Source organism: Fukomys damarensis, unplaced genomic scaffold (assembly GCF_012274545.1).
Source record: "Fukomys damarensis isolate Sample0158 unplaced genomic scaffold, DMR_v1.0_HiC HiC_scaffold_13, whole genome shotgun sequence".
Lineage (NCBI taxonomy): Eukaryota > Metazoa > Chordata > Mammalia > Rodentia > Bathyergidae > Fukomys > Fukomys damarensis.
The window spans coordinates 26,613,875-26,637,348 of record NW_022900925.1 but is presented as its reverse complement, the minus strand read 5'-3'; the positions used below and the strand labels follow the sequence as shown (position 1 = coordinate 26,637,348).

Below are 23,474 nucleotides of genomic sequence, written 5' to 3'. Positions count from 1 at the left end.
ACAAAACAGCTACATTCCTAATTGCAGAACCCATTTAGAGTGTACATACTTAAAAGAAAAATTCAGTGTAATGGGTTTTTATTTTGTTTTGGGTTTTTTGCAATACTGGGGATTGAATCCATGATCTTTGCAGTGAGCTACATTCCCAACTCTTTATTCTGAGACAAGGCTTCGCTGAATTGACTTGGACTCTCCTGCCTTAGCCTCCCACAGTTCTGAGATTACAGGTAATTTAGTAAAATCTTCTGTGCATCTTTGGCAGCAATTGTTTTTGCTTACTTGTATGTTGATAATAAAAAGAATATAAGACCCGTGGTGCATATTCACTTAATTTCAAACCACTTTAATATCAGAATAGTGTGTGTGTATTTACTGGGAATTGAACCTGGGGCCTACGTACATGTTAGGCAGGCGCTTTACCAATGAGCTACAGCCACAGCCAGCATGAGCTTATGAGGAGTTGTTAGCTTTATGTGGCAGTTGTTGGCTTTCTGACACTGATAAAATACCTGAGGTAGTTAACTTTAAAGGAAGATTTATTTTCAGCCCATGGTCACTTGGTCCTGTGGCAGCATAAAACAGCATGGCAGGAAGGCATGGCAAAGGGGGCCTGTTAACCGCGTAGACTGAGAAGCAAAGGGCAAGACAGGAAAAACCAGGGTCCAAATTTTCCCTAAAAGGACTTTTCCCCAATGACTTAACTTCGTCCATCCAGCTCAGCCCCAACTCTTTTTTTGTCTGTTTTGGTTTTAGTATGGGGAATGGAACTCAGGAACTTGGGCTTGGCAGGCAGACACTACACAGAGCTACATTCCCAGCCCTTCAGCTCCATCTCTTAAGGTCCCACAACCTCCCAATCGCACCCAGGCGGGGGAGCAAACTTTTACCACATCGACCTTTGGGAGACATCAAATCCAAACTAGAAGGGAAATTTCTACAAATTCCTGTAAGTAACTGGCCATTTTATGTATGTGTATATTCTTCTGGAGAGAAGCTCCTCTAAGAATAACTGTATCCTCCTAAAGATAGAGGGGGAAAATTCTAAGTTTACTTAAACTAAGTGTGTAAACTAAGTACAGTAAGCACCAGGAAATGTTCTGTTTTTCTGTCCTTCAAAAAAAAAGGTGTGATTTCTTTTGAAACCCAAGTACTAAGTAAGCACAATGCTGGATGTGTAAAAGATACCTTAGACAAAAACTATCTCCTCCCTTCTGAAGCTGGAGTTTGCAGGGGGGAAAACTGAAGGAGTTTGGTCTGGGGTAATAAAATGAAAATTAAATTTCTGGGCACAAAATATCTAGGAGGATCTTGCTATGCAGTTCAGGCTGGCCTTGTTTTTTTTTTTTTTGGTACGGGGATTGAATTCAGGCCCTTGCATTTGCGAGGCAGGCACCAGAACCACTGAGCTAAATAAATCCCCAGCCTGTGGCTGGCCTTGAACTTACAGTGATCCTCCTGCCTTTGCTTCATAACTGCAGGGATTACAGGCATATACTGCCACGCCTGGCTTGAACCCTGTACTTTTAGGTTTACACTAAGTCTAGCAACCTTAATTTGAGGGATCTTTTTGTATCTCATCTTCCTTGAGCCCTTAGACTACCCCTGAGATAACCTCGTGGAGGTGGTAGAAACACAAAAATAAGCATACTAACTTCACTGCTGGAACACTGTCAGTTCCATCCACGTCTCTTTGGCCAAAGCATATGAAGAGGAGGGAAAATGTACTCGGTCAATCAAGAAGAAGTAAATCAGGTGTGGCGGCATATGTCTGTGATCCCAGCCCTCTGGGAAGCTGAAGCAGGAGGATCACAAGCTCAAGCCCATGGTGGGGGGGGGCGATTTAGTTACTTAGTAAAACCCTGCCTAGAGATAAAAGAAAAAAAGCCGGGGATATAACACAATGCAGAGGCTCTGGGATCAATCCCTAGTACTGGGGGACAAAAAGTTATGCAAGTGTATAGATACAGAGAGGGACAAAAAATTGGGACAAATTATTTAATTTACCAGAATATTTGTTTTCTTGGGGGATTCAGAATACTCTGATACATGTAAGGGTGATACATGGTGTTGTTGCAAAAATATCCAAATAAAAACTTCTTAGGCCTATAATTCTAGCACTTTGGGAGGCTGAAGCAGGAGTCCCACCTAAGAGATTTAACAAGACCCTATCTCAAAAGAATAAAAAAGGCCGGCAACAGGGGTTTAATACCACTGAAATATACGCTTTAAAAATCTGGTAAATTTTACGCGTATTTGAACACAATTTAAAAATTCAAAAAATGTTTAGGAGTATAATAAAGTCAAACAATATGGAGAAGTTTCTAACTTAATAGATAGAATATCAGTCTTCCTGCCTCTACCTCTCAACACTCCCCTGGGAACGCTAGGAATTTTCCTAGTATAAAATCTCTCATTTCTGCATTTAAAATTATTTATTTGCGGGGGTACCGGGAATTGAACTTGGGACCCTGAGCTTGCAAGGCAGCCAGTGGCACCACTGAGCCAAATCCCCGGCCCTCATCTCTGCATTTCCAGACATAGTATTTCTTCTGCCTGCTTCCTCACTTGGGTACTCTCTAATCTCTACCCATCCTTCAACTCTCAGATTATATCTCACCTCTCAAAAGAAACCTTCCCCAGGTTATGTGTCTCTTTCTAATGTGCCCTCAGAACACCTGGCATTTACTTTTACCATCATGGCATTGTATTTAATTTATCCGCGTATTGAATCACAGATATATGAAGCACCATAGTTGTCTCTGCCTCCCAGATAATTTTCTTAGTATCTTCAGTGCCTAATACTAGCCTGACTTAGTAGCACTTAAGTAACAAAATATACTGACATTTACAATTAGGCAAATTAAATGGGAAGAGGAGGAATTTGTAAAAGCTAACAAAAATAAATTTTTCTAAAATGTTAAGTTGATTTTATGTTGCCAAAATCATAGGAAATTTTTAGCAAAATTCAGCTGAAACCATTTCTTTATAAAATGAGAGTAAAACATGTAACTCAAGGATTAAGGATTAACTTAGTAAAACTTAAAATATTATATACTGAGGAGCCAGGAATTTAGCTCAGTGGCACTGTGCTTGCCTTGCAGGTGCAAGGTCCTGACTTCGATCCCCAGTATAAAAAATAAATAAATAAATAAATAAAATAAAAATTATATAATGAGATAAATTAGAAAACACAAGATTTTTATTTTGTCTTCTTCGGCTGTGCTTGTCAACCATTCATGTTAGATGAGTGTTCTAGACAGATAAATGGATGGATAGAGTCTTGCTATGTAGCCTAGGCTAGCCTTGAATTCACTATGTAGCCCAAGTGGCTTCCAACACACAATCTTCCTGCCTAAGCCTCCCAAGTGGCTCCCACTTGATTTTATTTTATTTATTTTTTTATTTTTTTGGTACCAGGGATTGAACTCAGGACTTTATGCTTGCAAGGCAGGCGCTGGAACCAATGGGCTAAATCCCCAGCCCTCCCACTTGATTTTAAATGAGCTCATAATAGATAGCCTTTCCTACCCTGTCTCTAAAATTAAAGATATATAGTTTAAACCAAAATATGGTTTAAACCCAGCATGGTATCACACACCTGTAATCCCAGCTATTTGTATGAGTCCTTCTGGGCAATTAATAAAACTTTATCCCAAAATAAAAAATAAGAGGGCCAGGGATTTAGCTCAGTGGTTCGGTGGCCTGCCTTGCAAGCACAAGGACCCGAGTTCAATCCCCGGTACCAAAAAATAAAAAATAAGAGGGTCCAGGATTTAGCTCAGTGGTTCTACTGCCTGCCTCACAAGCACAAGGTCCTGAGTTCAATCCCCAGCAACAAATAAATAAATAATAAGAGAGCTAAGGATGTAGCTCAGAGATACAGTGTTTTCCTAGCAGGTATGTGGCCTGGGTTCAATTCCCAGTACACAGGGCAAAAAGAAGACTTATACACTGAAAAATGCAAAACACTGTTGATAGAAATTTGAAAAGATTTAATGGAGAGATATATAACTTTCACACATCCCAAGTTTCAATATTATACAATATCAATTATCTCCAAATTGTTCTTTAGATCCACAATCCCAGCAGACTGTTTTCTTTTTTTTTTTAAATAGAAACTGACAAAAAAATTTATCCAAAAATGCAAAATGATCAAAACACTTTTAGGAAAAAAGAGGAAAGATTAAGCCAAGCATGGTGGCACAAGCCTGTAATTGCAACATTCAGGAGGCTGAGGCAGGAGAATCACTGCAAGTTTCAGGCCAGCCTGGGCTACATGGTGATTTCAAACCCAGCCTGAACTAAACAGTGAGACCCTGTCTCAAAAACCTATCAAGAGGGCTGGGGGTTTAGCTCAGTGGTGCCATCACCTGCCTCACAAGTGCAAGGTCCCAAATTCAATCCCTGGTACCAAACAAAACAAAACAAAACAAAAAAAACACAGAAACAAACCTAACAACAGTCCCCCCAAAAAGCAAAGATTGAGACCTTACACCAGATGATTCCAAACTTACTATAAAGATAAAATGACATTGTGGTATGACATAATGGAACAAATAGTTCAAAACTAGGCCAATATGCCCATATATTTTCAATTGGCTTATTGAAAGGCATCAAGGTAATTAAGAGAGGAATGATACTTTTTTAGACAAATAGTATAGGAACAATGGGATATTGAAAGAAAGGAAAGAAAAAAAGAGGAGAAAAAACAAAACAGGAAAGAAAGGAGGGAGGAAAACAGGTCCTCCACACTTACTCTATATCATATATAAAAATTAACTTACATAAAGATTTAAATATAAAAATCTAAAAACTATAAATCTTCTAGAAGAATATATTTGTGACCTTGGATTGGAAAAACATTTCTTGGGACAGGGATTTAGCTCAGTGGTTCCACCACCTTCCTCGCAAGTACAAGGGCCAGAGTTTGATCCCCAGTACAAAAAAATATATATATATGTCTTAAAACATAAAAAGCATACACCACAGAATAAAATGTATAAACTGGACTTCATCAAAATTTAAAATGACAGCCAGGCATGGTGGCACACACCTGTAATCCTGTTGTCCTGAGTTCAAGACCACCTGAACTACATAGTGAGACACCATCTCAAAAAAACAAAAACTGGTCAGGAATTGTAACTCAGCACTTCCTGGGTTCAATCTCCAGTGTGGGGGTGGGAGTGAGGGTACAGACGTTGAATGGAAAAGCAAATAACAAGCTGACCAACAACTAAACAATTCTCATGATGCAAGAATAAAAAGACAAGTCATTTGAAAATAGGCAAATTTTTTTTCAGACACTTCACTAACAATGTACCAATTGCAAATAAACACATGAAAAGATGTTCAATATTATCAGCCATTTAGAAACTTTGGAAAAGACTTTAGCAATTTCTCATAAGAGCAAGCATACATTTATCATTACCATTTATGTTACCCAGTAATCCAAATGACACAAAAGAAATAAAAGACTTAACAATCCAGAGCTCACAACAACTTTATTCACAAAAGACAAAGCCTGGAAATGACCAGAAATCCATAATTTAGTGAATGGACAATTTGTCATATTCTATACAAAAGAATCCTATTTAGAAATAAAAATTGTCCAACTACTGCTGGGCATGGTGTTGCACACTTGTAATCCCAGCACTCAGGAGGCTGAGGCAGGAAGATAGCTATGAGTTCGAGGCCAACAGGGGCTACATAGTAAGTTCAGGGCCACCCTGAACTACATAGTGAGACCCAGTCCCCCCCAAAAAACCCAACTACTAATATCCACACAACATGGATGAATAACCAAGTATTCTCCTAACCGATGCTAAATACAAAAGGTTGCATACCATTATTGCATTTATATGAAATTCTAGACCAGTGGGTGCCAAGAAATTTGGGGGGAAAAGGACTGGAAAAGTAGCTCAAGGCACAGTGCCCTTGGGGCAAGTGTGAGGCCTTGAGTTCAATTCCCATACCAAAAAAAAAAAAAAAAAAAAAAAAAAAAAAAAAAAAAATTAAAAAAAATTTAGGGAAAAGAGGATGACTGCCAAGGGAGACAAAAAACTTACCTTCTTTCTTTTATTTTCTATTTATTTATTTGTGGTACTAGAGATTAAACCCAGAGGCACTCTACCACTGAGCCACATCCCCAGCCCTCTTTTTATTATTTTGAGACAGAGTCCTGCTAGGTTTCCCTGGCTGGACTCAAACTTGTAATCCTCCTGCCTCGGCCTCCACAGAGCTAGGATTAAAGGAGTGAGCCACAGCCCGTACATTTCACTAGCAGTTGAACTCTCACCCTTTTTCAAATTTTGAGTCAGGTCTCACTAGGTTACTCAGTTGTCCAGGCTGAGTCTTAAGTTTTGATCCTCCTGCCTCAGCCTTCCAGAGTGCTGGGATTACAGGCATGAGCCACCATGCCCAGCTACAAAAACTTTTTAAAGTGATGGAAATGTTTTATATCCTGTGGTGATTTTATGACTGTATACATTTACCAAAGCCCATGAAATTATACACTTTTAATTGGTGAGTTTTACTGTATTTAAGTTATATCTCAATAAAATTCATTACCAAAAAAGTGAGGAATTCAGGGTTTGTTTGTTTGGGGTTTTTTTTGTTGTTGTTGTTGTTGTTTTTTTGGTTTTTTTTGGTACTGGGGATGGAACTCAGGACCTTCTGCTTGCTAGGCAGATGGCAAAACCACTGAGCTAAATCCCCAGCCCAGGAATTCAGTTTTTAACACAACTACGAAATGAATTTTAGTCAAGCACGTTTAGATTTTAAATTCAAGCATTTCCTACATAACCAAAATTAACCCTAATTAAGACAGAGCAAGTCACCACAGGGCATATATAGCAGAGATTGTCTTCATCAATTACAAATTCGTCACAAAACTCAGTTAAAAAAAACCTAAGATTTACCAGAAATTATCCAAATGTGCTACAGAAAAAAGCAAATTACCAAAAACAGTCTTTTAAAAGAAACAAATTACAAAGTGCTACTCATTTACACAAGCCATAATAACTTCAAATATAAAATGTATTTTCTCAGTGTGTTTCATAATGCAAAAGAGTAGTGTTTTTAATGTCAGGTTGAAAAGTATTTTCCAATTATGACTTTCTAAAAGATACACTGTAACAACATTACACAGTTTTCAGCAACAAGGGCATATATAGCAGAGATTGTCTTCATCAATTACTAAAAAGTTTGTGGTTAAAAATATTCACAAATATTGAAGATAGATGTAAAACAATAATAAAAAATTCTGGTGTGCACCCTGCTTTCAGATGCTTTGACAATACTATTGCACTGCTAGCTGTAAAGTACAGTAGTGCAATAAAGTCAGAGCATTCGTTAGCAGTAATAAGTAGAAAAGGAACACAAAAGTATCTGGCGACACTTGAAGCTTCAGTGTGAAAAGAATTTAATGTTAGGTTACCATTTTGGTCAGAAGACATCCAAAAACCTAAAAACATTTACATCAATGCTTATGTTAAAAAAAAAAGTTGAGACTTAAGTATCAAAGAGATAATTGTTTTTTGATGACTAACCTATAATTGACATTCAAACAAAAACATCAAGAGATGTAGAGGAACTTTGTAAATAGGTTCGAAACCTTAGTAGTAATCAAGATAGGTATTATTAATACCTTAGGATTGGCATTAACAAAACCAGTTATAATTACTACTAAGTCAGTTGTGTTTTATGTTGAGATGGTTTGTTGGTTAGCTCCTTTTCCAAAGCAATTGATTACCTGCCAAATAAGCCCTTTGAATAAGTATATCAAAGAAAACAAATGAAAAGTAAAATAAATTTTTCAAATGTCTACATACACAAGCAATTACGCTGGATTCTAAACTACATATTAAAAAACACAAAAAACACTTACCACCTTACAGCTCTTTATCTCAAAAGTTCACTGAAGGCTCTCATGACAAGTAAGTAGACACCCAAGGAATCAACTGGCGCTAAACTGAACATCAACCCAACTTTACTGAACACTACAGAAGAGGTTTCTACTATTCCAATTAACTAAAGAAACCAAGTTTCTTTAAAAGTCAAATATAAACCTAGAAATAGTGTCATAGTGTCACACTATGCTACCTTTTGTGATCAATAGTGGACAAAAAGGGCCCTGGACAAATGCCACTCAATCAGTAAGTGAGGGAAAAGTTAGAGAACAAAGATTACTCTACAATGAGGTTATTCCTCTATTAGTAATATTGATTGATGCAGAAACACATTTCCATTATTTTCACCAACCTTCTTTTAAAGGGTCCAGTTCAGTTACTTAGCTGGATTAAGGCCTACCAAAAAATGGAATCAAATTCAGGACAGCTGGAACTTGACAGTCTTGGCCTCAAATCCTGGACCCTATAACTCAAATATTAGAATATTTAACTCTGTTAACCAAGTATTAGGTTTTAAAGACAAGTAAAGGCAAATGTTTAACTTTCTGAATTGGAAGCTAACACAACCAAAAAATATATAAAAATTTTAAGAGGATAAGGCTGTCTGTTTACAAAATTAGGATAACTAGTTTCTTTTTCAAAGTTAAATATTATGCATTCTCTTTTCACCTACCAAATATTCAATATTAGTTCCTTGACAAATCCTTTGAAGTAATAAAAATCCAAAAACCAGAAGATTGCACAAGAAATCATTTACTTTTGGAATCTTAGAAACTATACTAGCTCACATATTTTTTAAAATTTCTTAATGAACATGGAAAATCTGCAGATAAGATGTACTTTTACCATCTAGTCAATACAAAGCAGTAATACTAAAAACATAATAAAAATTAAAGTACATTTCCTAGAGTATACAGCTTTAAACCCAAATTATGAAAACAGTAACTTGAGGGGAGCAGAGGGAAACTACCACTAATTTACTTGAAAGAAATTTAAGAAAAAAATGCTTTATTTTCTCCCTCTTGTCAAAAAAATTTTTTAAACTTCCCCATTTTAACATACAAATGTTTAAAAGTTTGGCTACCTTGTAAGTTTCTAAAACCTACTCTTTTCAAGATGATTACTTGTTTTTCCCTTAAAATAGAATTAGTGCAATTTAAAATAGTCTTGTAAGAATATTAACCCTGATGCAAAGGCTAGAAAGAGCCTGAAAATTAAAACAGCCAATTTAAGAAAAAAATTTTTTCAAAAGTAGAATTAGTGGACCGGGGATTTATTTGGCTCAGTGGTTCCACCACCTGCCTCATAAACGAAAGGTCCAGAGTTTGATCCCCAGTACTAAAAAAAAAAAAAAAAAAAAAAAAAAAAAAAGTAGATTACTATCATTTGACATTAACAATTAATCAGAAATATCTGTATCTGAAGGGAGGAATTCAAAATAGGGAGAGGAGCAAGATACAATTTTTATACCTGTTGATAGAATCAAACTAAAATACTTAACATTTTCTGTATTTCAAAAATACAGTAACTTTAAAAACCTGTTTGTTGTCGGGCGTGGTGGTGCAAAGCCTGTAATCACAGCACTCCAGAGGCTGAGACAGAAGGATCGCTGTGAGTTCCAGACCAGCGTGGGTTACAGGGCAGTCTCAACTAACATAGTGAGACCCTGTCTCAAAAACAAACAAACAAAAACCCGCAAAAAACCTGTTTGTTAACCATATTATTCAGATCTTAAATATCTTTCCCTTTTATAAAGGCTGAGACAGAAGGATCGCTGTGAGTTCCAGACCAGCCTGGGTTACAGGGCAGTCTCAATTAACATAGTGAGACCCTGTCTCAAAAACAAACAAACAAAACCCGCAAAAAACCTGTTTGTTAACCATATTATTCAGATCTTAAATATCTTTCCCTTTTATAAAAATCATGAAAAAAAACCTCCTTGAACTAAATACTCATTATTTCAAGCTTGAAAAGCTTCATGTCTTCCCTCTCAGTGCTCCCCCCATCCTGCCACCCTGTCGCCATCCCCACACTCCCTACACAAACACACCGCAAAATTTAAACGCAAAAGTTAAAAAGCAACGAAAAACAAATAAAAGTAATTAAAAGCCTTCAAATCAATTTATATTTAAGAATCACCTCAATTCAGTAACACATCAAGGGGAAATGAGATCTTAAAAAAAAAAAAAAAAAAAAAAGGTCTCAAGACTTCAAGACTTTTTGAGCTGGAAATGGAAGTTAGAATGGTTCAGTATCTTCCAGGATCCACACACGTCCTTTCCAAGGCAGAAAAGAGAGGCTCAAATTGGAGAGAGAGCAGCGCAGGAACAACCGATACCTAAGTAGTAACGCCACGGAAGGGAGGTGGAAGAGCCACGGATCGCGGTTGGAGAAATTTCCTAATTCGCAAAATTTAATCTTGTGATTTTCTTTAACAAAGAAATAAACGATAGAACCTAAATGTAGAGTACTTTCCCCAAGCCCCCTATTTTTAAGGGAGCCAGCTCAAACTGCAAAAACTAATAATGTAAGAGAAAAGGACTGAAGATAAAACAAGAGAACTAAGAAAAAAAGCGCGGGCTTTTGAGCTGGTAATCTAGGTAGGGATGGGAGAAGAAAAAGGGAAAACCCTGAAAACTAGGACAGCGCCTCGTCTTGGCGCCCTCGCACAGGCCAAACAGCAGCACCCAGGGTCCCCCTTCCAGGTCCTCTCAATCCCTCTTCTCTCACGGATAAGAAAAGCGGGAGACTGGGGAGCAACGTGCTCGCCAGTCCCCATCTCCCCACCGCGGCCTCCTCTCCCCTCACCAGGGCTCGCTACCTCCGGGCTAAACACAAACAGGTCTGGGGGCTTCCTAGAACGCCAAGAAGTTGCACGCGCAAGTCTAGCGTCCTTTCTCACACTTTCTCAGCCCGCGCCTCTGAGCACTCCAACCACTCGGCCCTGAAGGGATCGGCGCCGTCCCCCTCGATTTATTCCCTCCACGCCTCTTTCTAAGAGTACGAACGACTTCTCTCCTTCTTGGGGCACTTAGAGACTGATGCTCTTCTTGGGGCGTAAAGTAGGTTCCCCCTTTGGTGGAAATACGTAAAGTACTGTCTGCCCCAGGCGTAGCGACTTGTGGGAGGAAAGGTGAAGGTAAGAAATTCCAAGGCCCCACGCCCTCAGCATCTCCCGCCATTTCCCCCACGAGTTTCCCGGATGTAACCCCTTCCCCCGCGGCGGTTAAGAGACCGAGGCGGTGGTGATAGCGGTGGAGATGGTGGTGGTGGTGGCTCCCTTTGGTGCAAAAGAAGGGAGTTCGTTTCTGAGCCAGCCTCCGTCGCCCAGAGTTTCCGGTGACTCCAAATTGCGTCCTAGCTTCGAGGCCATGGGAGGAAAATTAATTACCCAGTAGATCTCCTTCACTTTGTACTCACCATCAATTCCAGCTTATCGACCTCCGCCTCCATGTTGAATAGTTGACATTCCTCAAACCCCGGCGGCGCCCAAGCTGCAAACCTTACTAGCACTGAGGATTTCTATTGGACAGCTGTCATTCAACGTCTTGCACTCATTGGCTCTTCTATTCACCAGCGCCCGCCCACTGGCGGCTGGGTAACGCCCATCCGCATGAAACACAATTTCCTGTTGGACAAATACACAAAATGCCGCAGGGCGATTGGCTGATGTACATATTTTTTTTTCTATTGGCTACCCTGTCTTCTCTACTTTCAATTTCATAGTTAGGGCTCCTCAGAAAAGAGCTTGCTATTGGTGCAATCAGAAGAAGACTAAACCAATTATACGAAAGCTTCCACCGACAACATAGGCGACCTGACACACCTTCTTTCCCTTCTGGCTTCCCCTCCCCTTCTCTCCCGCCTTCTTCTTCTTTGCCGAAGTGCCTCAGCTCTGATTGGTCAGAGCGTGGTGCGCTCTCAACCAATCATAAGCCAAACTGGGCTCCTACGGTACCAAGAGAGCGAATCCTGGGGAGAGTACCCCTAGGATTGGTCCCTCCGTGAGAAGGATTTAATTTTGAATTTTTCTTTAAACCGTGAAGAGGCCGCTATCCGGACCCCATCTAATCGCCAGGCTCTTAAACCAGTAAGTGCAGGGGCCATTCCTTTTTTGTTACGTGGGCTTGCGTCTGCAGCTGGGCTTTTTATGCTTATGTTCTTATATTGCTTAAGAAGGTGAGGACTTTGACTGGGTTGTGAGGAAAGATGGAGCAGAAAAGGGGGAGGTTTGGGGCTGGGGAAGAAGCGCTTCACCTGACTCCTGCCGAATCACACTTTTAATTTAACACACCGCAAAATACGTTTTGGAACAAAGCATCTGTTAGGGTCCTGATGCCGCCATTATGGGCCGCGTTTCCGAGTTCTTCATGCCTCCACGCTACTATCGTGTTTCCTTTTCCCAAAGCCACGATAGTTTTAGAGAAATAAAACTTAGCTTCTGTAAGGCTAATTCCTTAAAAGGCTACATGGCTTGCATAGGTTAATAGCTGCCCACTTGCTCACAGATATACAATAGCCCAGCCCCAAACCTGAAAAAGGACCATCCCTTCTTTTCTCTCGCTCTCTCCCCATCTCTCTCTCTCTCTCTCCCTCCCTCCCTCCCCCCCTTCCACTTTTCTGAATAAAGTCTCCTGTCGAACCTCTCCGTGTGTGGCCTTGTTGTTGAGCGTCACTGTTCCTCCTTATTGGTGTCAGAAGTGAGTCGGAGGCCCAAACCCAAAACTCCCTTGACTTCCGACAGGCCCACGTCTGCGACCATCTTCCCGGACGCTACCCCTACAAACATCACCAGCACGGTTGATCCCATCGCCCCCAGACTCTCGGGTGAGTTCCCTCATGACTGTCTAGGGTGGGGCACTCGGACTCAGCGGACCAGAAAAGAGACTTCCTTCCGGGACATGCGTGGGCCGGGCGCCAGATTTTATGTCCCCAGTCGTGAGCCTCCAGGTTCACCAGGACAAGTCCGGGACTTGCCGTATCGGCCCCCACCTCTCTAGGGACGCCTTAGGAGGCGGTACGGCTGTCCTTTTCCAGACCCCCCCCCATGGTAGAGCCGTCTCCATCCGGAGTTTGGGTCCCCTATTTCTAGGTTCAGAATCTAGAAAGACAAACTGGTGACTCCAAATCTCAAGAGACGTTTTGGGACTCAAACTTCACCTCACAGTCTCATTCCTGGTCGCCACAGGCTCCAGATCTTCCATACCTGCAGACTCTCCCTTGGGGTGCTTGCTCCAAAATCTGAAGGGCCTAGACCTAAAATCTAAATGGCAAATAAGCCTGTCCACCCAAATCTGGCCTCAATATCAGTTAGACAACCGAAACGTGTGGCCGCCTAACAGCTCACTTGAACCTGGTCTGATTCGGGACCTTTATAACTTCTGTGAACATCAAGGAAAATGGTCAGAGATTCCATATGTTCAGGGCTTTTCTTACCTCCGTAGCCAGCCCTCTCTTTGCTCTCTGGCCCCAAATCCACCTCCCCTCCCCAAACTATTGGTGGCTCAAGACATCTCTACTTCTACCTCTCTTTCTTTTAAGTCCAGACCAGATGGATCCGGCTGACGATCCTCTTCCTTATCCTAGAAACCCGGAAATGGTCCCAAACCCCATCCCTCAACCTCCTCCTCTGGCCTCCTCCTCTCCTCCCATATTAATACAGTTAAAAGATGGGCCCAAAACTTTATGAGTAGGAAAAAACAAAAAAAAACTTTTTGAGTAGAAAGACGTAATAAGTAGAGTAAGAATTACTATCTTTCACAGAAGTTGGCTGCTCCTTCTGCTAAAACTCCATTGGGTGACATGAACATTCTTTTTTTGGCGGGGGGTGAGACAGGGTCTCACTATGTAGTTGAGACTGACCTGGAACTCACTATGTAGCCCAGGCTGATCTCAAACTCAAAGTGATCCTCCTGCCTCAGCCTCCCAAGTACTGGGATTACAGGTGTGCACCACCACATCCGGCTTGACCTGAAAATTCTTTATTCAAGGTACTTCCAAAGCTGTGTCAGGGATGGAAATGACAGTTGCACTGTATTACTTGTTACACTTGGCCTTTAGCCAATTCTGTTTTTATTACCAATTCAATCCGTTCATCTTGAACACCATAACACGGCTTTTGGTACTAGCTTATATTTAGTTTTATGCTTTATGTTTTGCAGCACTGCTGTTTTAGATTCTATTCTGCCTTGTTCCCCAAAAGAGACCTCTGAAGTTCCCACCAGCACAATATTGGGCAAATAGTAAGAGGGCACACTTTTTAAATTGACACTCAAAGCATGTCGGACGGCATTAATGCTGTATGATGGAACATGGAAATATTCCCAGTAAAGAAATGTACTCCTGGGAAGCTCTAGTTAAAATGCTACTGCCATCTCCGCTCCCTACACTGCCGATTACCTATCACCCGGGAGACCTGGTTCTCCTGGCCTCACCACATCAACAGAAAGACCCACTCAAACCTAAATTTCAGGGCCCATTCACAGTTGTCCTTTCAACTCGGACAGCTGTTAAACTTCGGTCCCTTCCAGGATGGTTCCATTGGTCTCGTGTTAAACCGTATCTTCATGCTCCTCCCCCACTCACACCCACAGGACCTCATCCACACTATTCAACCATCCCCACGGGACCTCTGAAGGCAAAATTTACTCGGATTCCCGAAGACCTGGTTGCCCAGGATCCTTCACTGTCATCCAGTCCTGAATCAGAGAAGCCAGCTTAACTGTCTGCCTCCTCATTTTTTCGTGGAGTACTGTGATACTTTTAATACCAAGACACCCACTGATATCCTGAGTCTTCTTTTGGTACTCTTGGGATCTATCTTGGGAATTGGATTTGGATTGGCCTCAGCAACCCCTTCCAACTATAACTTTACTTCTAGGTGTTTGCTCGTATTAGCCTATTACCTTATAAGCTCATTCATTGCCGTTATTAATTGCTAGAGCCAGTAATGGTTCCTTTCCTGCTTCTGTTTTCTCTCCTAAACCTTACCCAAGTCAGTGGACTTTTGTCGTGTACTTTGACTCGCTCCCAGCCTAACTCAGTCCTCTTTCAGACCCCGATAGGATCCCCAGACATTACTTTCCAGGTTACTTTATGTCAGTTCTTTGACCACACCCCATCAGATTCCTGCCGCACTTCGCACTGGCCTACAGCTGATTACCTATGTCCCACCACTGGTCCCACACATTGCCATTCACGCGGCCAGTACCACTGTGCCTCTTGGGGCTGTGAGTCCTTGGCCCTGTGGAAGCCAACACCATCATCAGATCAACACATCTGTCTTTCTTCTACATCATTAAACAGCCCTCGGCCCTTTAAATTCAACATCACAGTCAAGGATCCCACTGATCCTACATGGCAGTCCGGAAGGACGTGGGGCCTCAGGCTCTCTGTCTCAGGCTTGGATCCCGGTTCGGAGTTCACCATCACTTGCAGGCCTTGGATACCTGGGACCACTCCAGCCCTGCCCATTATCCAGGTTGTACATAATGTTTCATCAGAACTCCACCGCTTAGACCAATCCCTCGCCCAACTACCAGTCAACCCGGATTGGGCAGAACAAAAATTGTCACTCTGGGTTTTTGAATCTATCTAGAGGACCTTCTCTTGGTGATCTAACACCCCCTACTTCACTAAGGGCTGCTGGATAGGACTCAACATCCGTGGACTACGATCTGTCACTCCACAGGCTTGGCCCCTTCTCTGGCCCCTCCCATGGAATCATTCGCTTCGCTTGGCATCGGGCCCAGTACAAATTGTAGGACAAAATTTTCATTTAATCACCCAGGCCCTGGTATGCCTCAATCTTACAGGAGACATCACCATCCCGAGGATACCAATATCCAGTTGTTCCAACGTCACCCATTTATCCTTGAACAACTCCCTCTCCAACATAACCATATTATGTGGAACAACTCTCTGGTCGGGAATTAATACCTCTTGAAATGCTCTCTGCACTCCAGCCCTCCTGGCCCCCGATTTCTATATAATACCAAGAAACGAGGGAGTCTCAGTCCCCATGACTAGGATGGCCCGAGCCCGACAAAAGAGAGCATTACAGGTGGCCATTATGCCCCTCATAACAGCATTGGGCATAGCAGTAGGTATGGCTACAGGAACTGCAGGATTGTCCCATTCTATTGTATAAGGAAAACACCTGACAGAACAACATGAAGACGTTACCCAACTTTCTAAGGCAATCCTTATACTCCAACAACAGATCAATTCCCTCTCCCAGGCGGACCTACAAAACAGGCAAGGCCTTGACCTCTTACTTGCAGAAAAAGGAGGACTTTGCTTAGCTCTTCAGGAAAACTGTTTCTTTTTTGTTAACCAATCAGGAATGGTAACAGACCAAATCCACCGACTTCAAGAAAGCCTGGAATGGCGACACAGGGAGCGTGAGTCAGGGACTAATGGGGGACTCACTAGCTGGCTCAACATTCCTCTACTAAATTCTTTACTTCTCTTTATGACCCCTCTATTGGTCATCTTTACTTTGTAGGCAGTCGCCCCCTGTGTTCTCCATTTTATTCAATCCCAGGTCAGCCGCCTCTGCTCAAGTCTCCCAACAGACTGCTCATCAGTTGATAGGAGACTGAAGTATCAACAAGACCACTGTTTACATGGCAACCACTCAGATCTCAGATCCTGAATGATCTTTGATTGATATTCTCTAGTTTGCTCCCCACCCTTGTCCTGTTACCCACATAGCCAACTGGGTCACTAACATGTGGCTCCAAAGGAACTTTATCAGATTTCACCCCAACTGAAATCATAACCTTTACTTTTTTACTTGTTTTACTAACCCTCCAACCCAGTCCATAGCCCCATAAATCCCAGGCTATTCCTCTAGATTAAGATGCCCTCGGGATGCCCATTCTGTCCCAAAACACAGAGTACAAAACTTTTCAGGTTCCTCGCCCAAAAGTTTCTCCCTTAGGAGTGGGCTTTAAATAGCTCGCCTCTCATACCCCCCTCAACACTGCCTCTATTGCACACAAGAGGTCGTCTCTGTTCTAAGGGGCCCAGCACAGGGAACACAATACGACCCTACTCCCATAGTACTGCACTGTTCAGCGGGAAAACTTTGGATAGTCCTCCGACCCCTCAGAATACTGTCAAATGTCTGCACGAGAGTTTCATTAAAAACCAATTGGCCCCAACAGGGACCTGGCATCTCTTGGGCCCCGGCTCCCCGGCCCCTGCATTCCTCTCTCCTGGTCCACCTGTTCTGCCACGATCCCGCCTTCCCAGAAGGGTTCGTGCTAGAAGACACCATCCAATCATTATATGATTTCTATTATGTCCCTGTCCTTTTCACGCTGACTTTCTTAGGCAGTGTAGAGGGTCGGCCACTCCCCTGGTTCATCATAGAAACCTTCCAGGATGGGTTACAGAGGACAAAAAGAAATGTTCCTAAGGACCTGGGTATGGCAACTTTGAGAACCCCGATGCGGACCACAGACCATCTCATCGCCCTGGTGTCAGCAGAAAGTACTTACAGAAGACGGACTCACTGCCGCTTCGCCCCCCCCACACACACACAGACAACACACACCAACTGCTGCCTCCATCTAAACCAAAGAGGGGGGTGTTAGGGACCTGACGCCGCCATTATGGGCCGTGTTTCCGGGTTCTTCATGCCTCCATGCTACTATCTTAAGTTTCCTTTTCCCAAGGCCACGATAGTTTTAGAGAAATAAAACTTAGCTTCTGTAAGGCTAACTTCTTAAAAGGCAACGTGGCTTGCATAGGTTAATAGTAGCCCGCTTGCTCACAGATATACGCTAGTTCAGCCCCAAACCTAAAAGGACCATCCCTTCTTTGCTCTCTGTCTGTTCCACTCTTCTGAATAAAGTCTCCTGTGGGACCGCTCGGTGTGTGGCCTTGTTGTTGAGCGTCTCGCTGTTCCTCTTCAGCATTTGCTTTCCTTCTGCTCATTCCTTTACATCTCTGCTACTCGAAGTAGGTCCACAAACCAGAGACCATTAACTATTGCTTATTGCAAATGCAAATGATCAGAATCTACCCAGATTTACTGAATCGGAATATGCATTTTAACTAGAGCTTCCCAGGAGTACATTTCTTTACTGGGAATATTTCCATGTTCCATCATATAGCATTAATGCCATCCGACATTCTTTGAGTGTCAATTAAAAAGTGTGCCCTTTATGGGCCAGGGGTTTGGCTCTGGTTCTGCTGCCTGCCCTGCAAGCACAAGGGCCCAAGTTCGATCCCCAGTACCAAAAAAAAAAAAAAGTGTGCCCTCTTACTATCTGCCCAATATTGTGCTGGAGGGAACTTCAGAGGTCTCTTTTGAGGAACAAGGCAGAATCTAAAACAGCAGTGCTGCAAAACATAAAGCATAAAACTAAATATAAGCCAGTACCAGAAGCCGTGTTATGGTGTTCAAAATGAACTGATTGAATTGGTAATAAAAACAGAATTGGCTAAAGGCCAAGTGTAACAAGTAATACAGTGCAACTGTCATTTCCATCCCTGACACAGCTTTGGAAGTACCTTGAATAAAGAATTTTCATGTCACCCAATGGAGTTTTAGCAGAAGCAGCAGCCAACTCCTGTGAGATATAGTAATTCTTACTCTACTTATTACATCCTTCTACTTGAAACAGTTTTTTTTTTCTACTCATAAAGTTTTGGGTCCATCCTTTAATCATATTAAGATGTATGCTATGGCTAGGCACCACTTGGGAGGCTGAGGCAGGAGGATTTTTGTGAGTTCTAGACCAGCCTGGGCTACATAGTGAGTTCCAGGTCAGTTTCAACTACATAGTGAGAGCTTGTCTCAAAAAAAAAGTTGCTAAATGTTTACCTTTCAGCTTTCTCCTTGACAGATCTGGAGGACCTCAATACTGTTTTGTATACCTAAAATGTACCAGTAAACTCAATAAGAAAAAAAAAAAGATGTATGCTTTGAAAAACTAAAACACCCCCACCAAAAAAAATTTCACAGCATTTAATTGTATGAAAGCATATTCCATAACTAAAAGAATGCTTGCTGGTTAGAAGGAATGATATCTTCCATTCATTTATTAAATGAAACATTACTTAATGCCTGTTATATTCTAGATACTGAAGAAATGAAGATAAACAAATTTCATCTTAACCTTACAAAGGCCATAGCCCTGCAGGGTGCAAACATGCAAGTCAAAATTACAATGCAATGTAATAGAGTTTATAATGAAGGTGCACATATGACCATTCATGGTGATGCACACCTGTAATCCCAGCACTCCTGGAGGCTGAGGCAGGAGGATTACAAGCTGGAGCAGCCTAATGATTTAGCAAGACCTTTGCTCAATACAAAAAATGTTAAAAGGATAGCTCAGTGTGAAGTCCCTGGGCTTAGTTCCCTAGTGCCTTAAAAATAACAACAAAAAAGTATATAAAGTGCCATAGACACCCAAAAGAAATGACTGCCAGTATAAACTCCATAAAGGCAGAAACTGTTGATCTTATTTAGGATTGTATCCCAACACCTAGCATTTGAAAAAGTCAACTAATATCTGTAAGACAAAAGTAACAAAATCTTAGCTGGACAGAATGCCACATGCCTCTAATCCCAGCACTCTGGGAGGCTGAGGCAAAAGGATCACAAGCTCAGAAGATGGAGGACAGAAAGCCAGGCTTGTGGCTTGTGGATGGAGAAGGGAAATAAAATGAATGGATAGAGGTTTTCTGAAAAAGTTCTCATGGCTCTAATGAGATTTACTCCCCAACCCACCCAGGAAACCAGGAGATTACTACTTCCTGGAGATTCTTATAAATGCATTCAGAATGTTTTTTATAGGAGTAGGAATGTAACTCAGTGGTACCACTCTTGCCTAGAATTCTCAAGGCCCTGAGTTTGATCCCTAGTACTGCAGGAAGAAAACATTAAAATAAAAGAATGTTTCATTTTAAGTGTTTGTTTGTTTGTTTAAAGCCCAGAGCCAGGGATTTAGCTCAGCTGAACAGCACCTGCTTGGAAATTGTGAGGTCCTGAGTTTGATTCCTGGTACCAAAGAATAAAAATTAATTAATAGCCCAGCACAATTGTGCGTGCCTGTAATCCCAACACTTTAGAAGGCTGAGGTGAGAGGATTCCAGGTCAAACCCACTATGGGAAATTTAGCAATGTAGCATTACACTGTCTCAAAATTTTAAAAAAACTTTAGAAAAGGCTAGGGATGTAGCTCAGAGTGGAAGCCCTGGGTTTAAACCTTAGTACCACAAACAAATGAACAACCCACTGACTGTTTCATAACCCTGCTTAGCCTTCCCTCATTAGCATGGGGGAGAAGTGATATAACAAGGGTAACATATGTCTCCCAAGCTTCTTAGAACAATTTATAAAAATATCCTATTGATTCAGGACCTGACAGTGTGTCCAGTAGGATGCTACCAAGAATCTGCCCCTCTGAGAGGGCGGTGGCTCTGTGCACTGTCGCCTTTGCCATTAGCGGAGCCTCTGCAGGTGCGGGGCGGGAGGAAATTCTGCAGCCAGTCAGATGGGAGAACTGAACAAGAGCACAGCTGCATACCAAGTGCAGAAAGGTTAGGGGAGTGCAGGGAAGCGGAATCAATGTGTATTTTCAAGGCTGATTGTTCCTATTCAAATGTAAGTTTGAAGGGAAAGAGGCCCAGGCCTTGAGACCATTTTAATTTCTGTTACTTGAATAACATCTTTGTTCCTCAGGTAGCAACAACTAAAACCAGCAAAGCCTTTCTGGAGCTTGAGACCAAACTAGCTTGGACTAAATTTTCCTTAGAAAAGGATATGGATTAAAATATGAATATGCTCAATGATGTTTTCAAATATCCGTATCTTGGGCTTGGGGTCATGGTTATTATATAGCACCTGTTTTAGCTACTGTATACCATAGTCTGTTAAAACAAAATTGATCTTCAAAAACTTATAGATCTGGACTCTATACAGTATTGCGTTACCTTAGGTGGATGATCTAAGTTTTTTAACCTCAGTTTATTCTTGTATAAAAATGGGAATAAAATCCTCCTTATTCAGGGTAATATTTTGGGGGATAGTGAACATTAACAGAAGATGTATATGAAGGTATGTAAAAGTAAAAGAGGATTCAATAAATTGCTAATGGCTATCACGCCTTTCCATGATAGTACACACTGTCTCCAGATGCAGAGTGTACCTTTATCTTTGCTCTATCTCTCTTTTTCTATTCGCTCGGTCCAAGCTTGTGCTGCAGAGCCAGTTTTTCTCCCACTCTTCACTTTTGCTTTCTTAAATAAACTTGCCACGGCTAAGTAAATAAATAAATAAATACCTAATGCTGTTTCCTCCTCCCACAACTATCTCACCTAGATGTTCAGCAAATGTTGCTGGTAAAGAAACATCCTTTTAAACGAGGCAAGGTGGTGCACACTGTATTGCTTTCACAGCCTGGCTTTCTGTCCGATAGCCCTCAGCAGCAGCATTCACTGTATTTTTGATCACACCTCATAAAGACATTCAGGAAAGAGGACTTCCGGAACTTCTTCAGAAAGTGCAAGAAAGCTAAGTGTGGTGATATGCACCTGTAATTCCAGCACTCAGGAGGCTGAAGCAGGAAGATTGCCATGAGTTCAAGGCCAGCCTGAAAGACACAGCAAGACCTTGGCGTAAAAAACCAGTAAAAAAAAAAGAAAGAAAGAACAGGAAAGTGGCAACAAGAGTAGGGGAATTAATGGCAATGTGTGTTTCTTAAAATTTAAACATTCACTTACAATTTAAACATCACCCCTTAACACTGAAGGTTTATGTAGTATATATACATTTTCAATAAAAATATTCTTTAAAGTTTCTCCACAGAAATCATGCCCAAGTTCAAACAACGAAGAAGAAAGCTAAAAGCTAAAGCCAAGAGATTAGTCAAAAGAAAAGAAGCCTCTCGATTCCAATCTAAACTACTTACACCTCCTCCTCCACCACCCTCACCAGAAAGGTAAGGTATAATATAGACCAGAGAAAACATTAGAGAGATTTGATAAATTTAGAGTTACCAGATTTAGCAAATAAAAATGTAGAGCATGGAGTCATATTTGAATTTCACCTAAACAATAAATAACCTTTGTTTAAAAATGTCCCCGTTTAACTCTGAATTATACTAAAATTATTCATCCTTTGGCCAAGTACTCACCTGTAATCCCAACTATTTTGGAGGCTGAGCCAAGAGAATTAGAAGTTTGAAACCAGCCTGGGTGACTTAGTGAAACTCTGCCTCAAAACAAAATTTTGGAAGGAACAGGGCTATAACTCAGTGGTAGAATGTTTGTATAGCATGTATAAGGCCCTGGGTTCAAGCCCCAGCATCATATAAAAAACACTTTTTTTTTCATCAGGACATCCTGTACTTTACATGGCAACCATAGTTTGAGAGTTCAGGGCCAGGGATTTAGCTCAGTGTTTCCACCGCCTGCCTCGCAAGCGAAAGGACCCAAGTTCAATCCCCTGTACCAGGAAAAAAAAAGTTCATATGAAAGTTGGGCATGGTGGCGCACGCCTGTAATCCCAGCACTCAGGAGGCTGAGGCAGGAGGATCACTGTGAGTTCAAGACCAGCCTGGGCTACATAGTGAGTTCCAGGTCAGTCTCAACTACATAGTGAGAACTTGTCTCAAAAAACCAAAAAAAAAAAAAAGAGTTCACATGAAAATTGGATAGGGTGTCACCCACGTACAATCCCCACTCAGACAAGAGGATTGCAAATATGAGCCCAACCTGGGCAATTTAACAAGACCCTGTCTTGAAATACTTTTTTAAAATGGAGAAGATGCCAGGGCATAGCTCAGAGATAGAGTGCTTCAAGGCCCTCGAATCAATCCCCAGAAGCACCAAATGAAAGAAAAGTTCAAATGAAGTGAGAATCACAAGAAATTGTGCTTGAGTGCACTCTAACTGTGGTCTCTTTTCCAGGTGACTTTACTTGTGTAAGTCTGGTGATTAAGTGATGAAAGAGAGGCATAGGAATAGAATTTAAATCTTAGATTTGTTAAAGTTTGGTCATTTTTCTCTGGGACTCACAAGTTCAATGCACTATTGAAAGAGAATCCGAATGGTAGAGTGTTGCTTTTTATACTAATATCTATCTCTTTTTTGTTATACCGCTCTCTTTTTAAATGTTATTTATTTATTTATGTTGGTACGCTGGGGATTGAACTCAGGGCCTTGTGCATACATCCCACCCCTGAGCTATACTCCCAGTCTTGTAGCTCTCTTTATAAAAAGCTTTTAAAACAAAAAAGCCCTCCAAAAGAAGTAACTTGCCAGGCATGGTAGTACACGGCTGTAATCCCAGCACTCAGGGGGCTGAGGCAAGAGGATCACTGAGAGTTGAAAGAAAAAAGAAAAACAGTAACTCTCCAATGTCTTACTCTCTCAGAGTAAAACCTAAAATACATAGTATAACCCACCAGGCTTTTAGGATCTAATTCTGACCTTATTTGCTAATCACTTTCCCATCAGTCTTTCTCCCTAGACATCCTGGCCTCCTTGCTATTCCTCAAACACTTCAGGTGAGCTCCCACCTCAGGGCCTTTGCACTTACTGTTG

At 41.5% G+C, this 23,474-nt stretch overlaps 2 protein-coding genes across 2 annotated transcripts in view; one reads left to right on the top strand and one right to left on the bottom strand.

Annotated features, from left to right (window-relative positions):
- The window catches only part of Ska2 (spindle and kinetochore associated complex subunit 2), a 30,802-nt gene extending 19,300 nt beyond the window's left edge, over positions 1 to 11,502 (bottom strand). Inside the window, 1 exon segment of the mRNA XM_010626711.3 lies at positions 11,328 to 11,502. Coding sequence (XP_010625013.2) covers positions 11,328 to 11,360 — 33 coding nt within the window. The 5' untranslated portion in view covers positions 11,361 to 11,502.
- Positions 11,503 to 11,743: 241 nt separating this feature from the next.
- Prr11 (proline rich 11) overlaps positions 11,744 to 23,474 on the top strand; it is a 29,103-nt gene continuing 17,372 nt past the window's right edge. Inside the window, exons 1-3 of the mRNA XM_010626840.2 lie at positions 11,744 to 11,997; positions 12,652 to 12,734; positions 21,725 to 21,868. Of these exons, the coding sequence (XP_010625142.1) occupies positions 21,741 to 21,868 (128 nt within the window). The 5' untranslated portion in view covers positions 11,744 to 11,997; positions 12,652 to 12,734; positions 21,725 to 21,740. The remainder of the gene's footprint in view (positions 11,998 to 12,651; positions 12,735 to 21,724; positions 21,869 to 23,474) is intronic.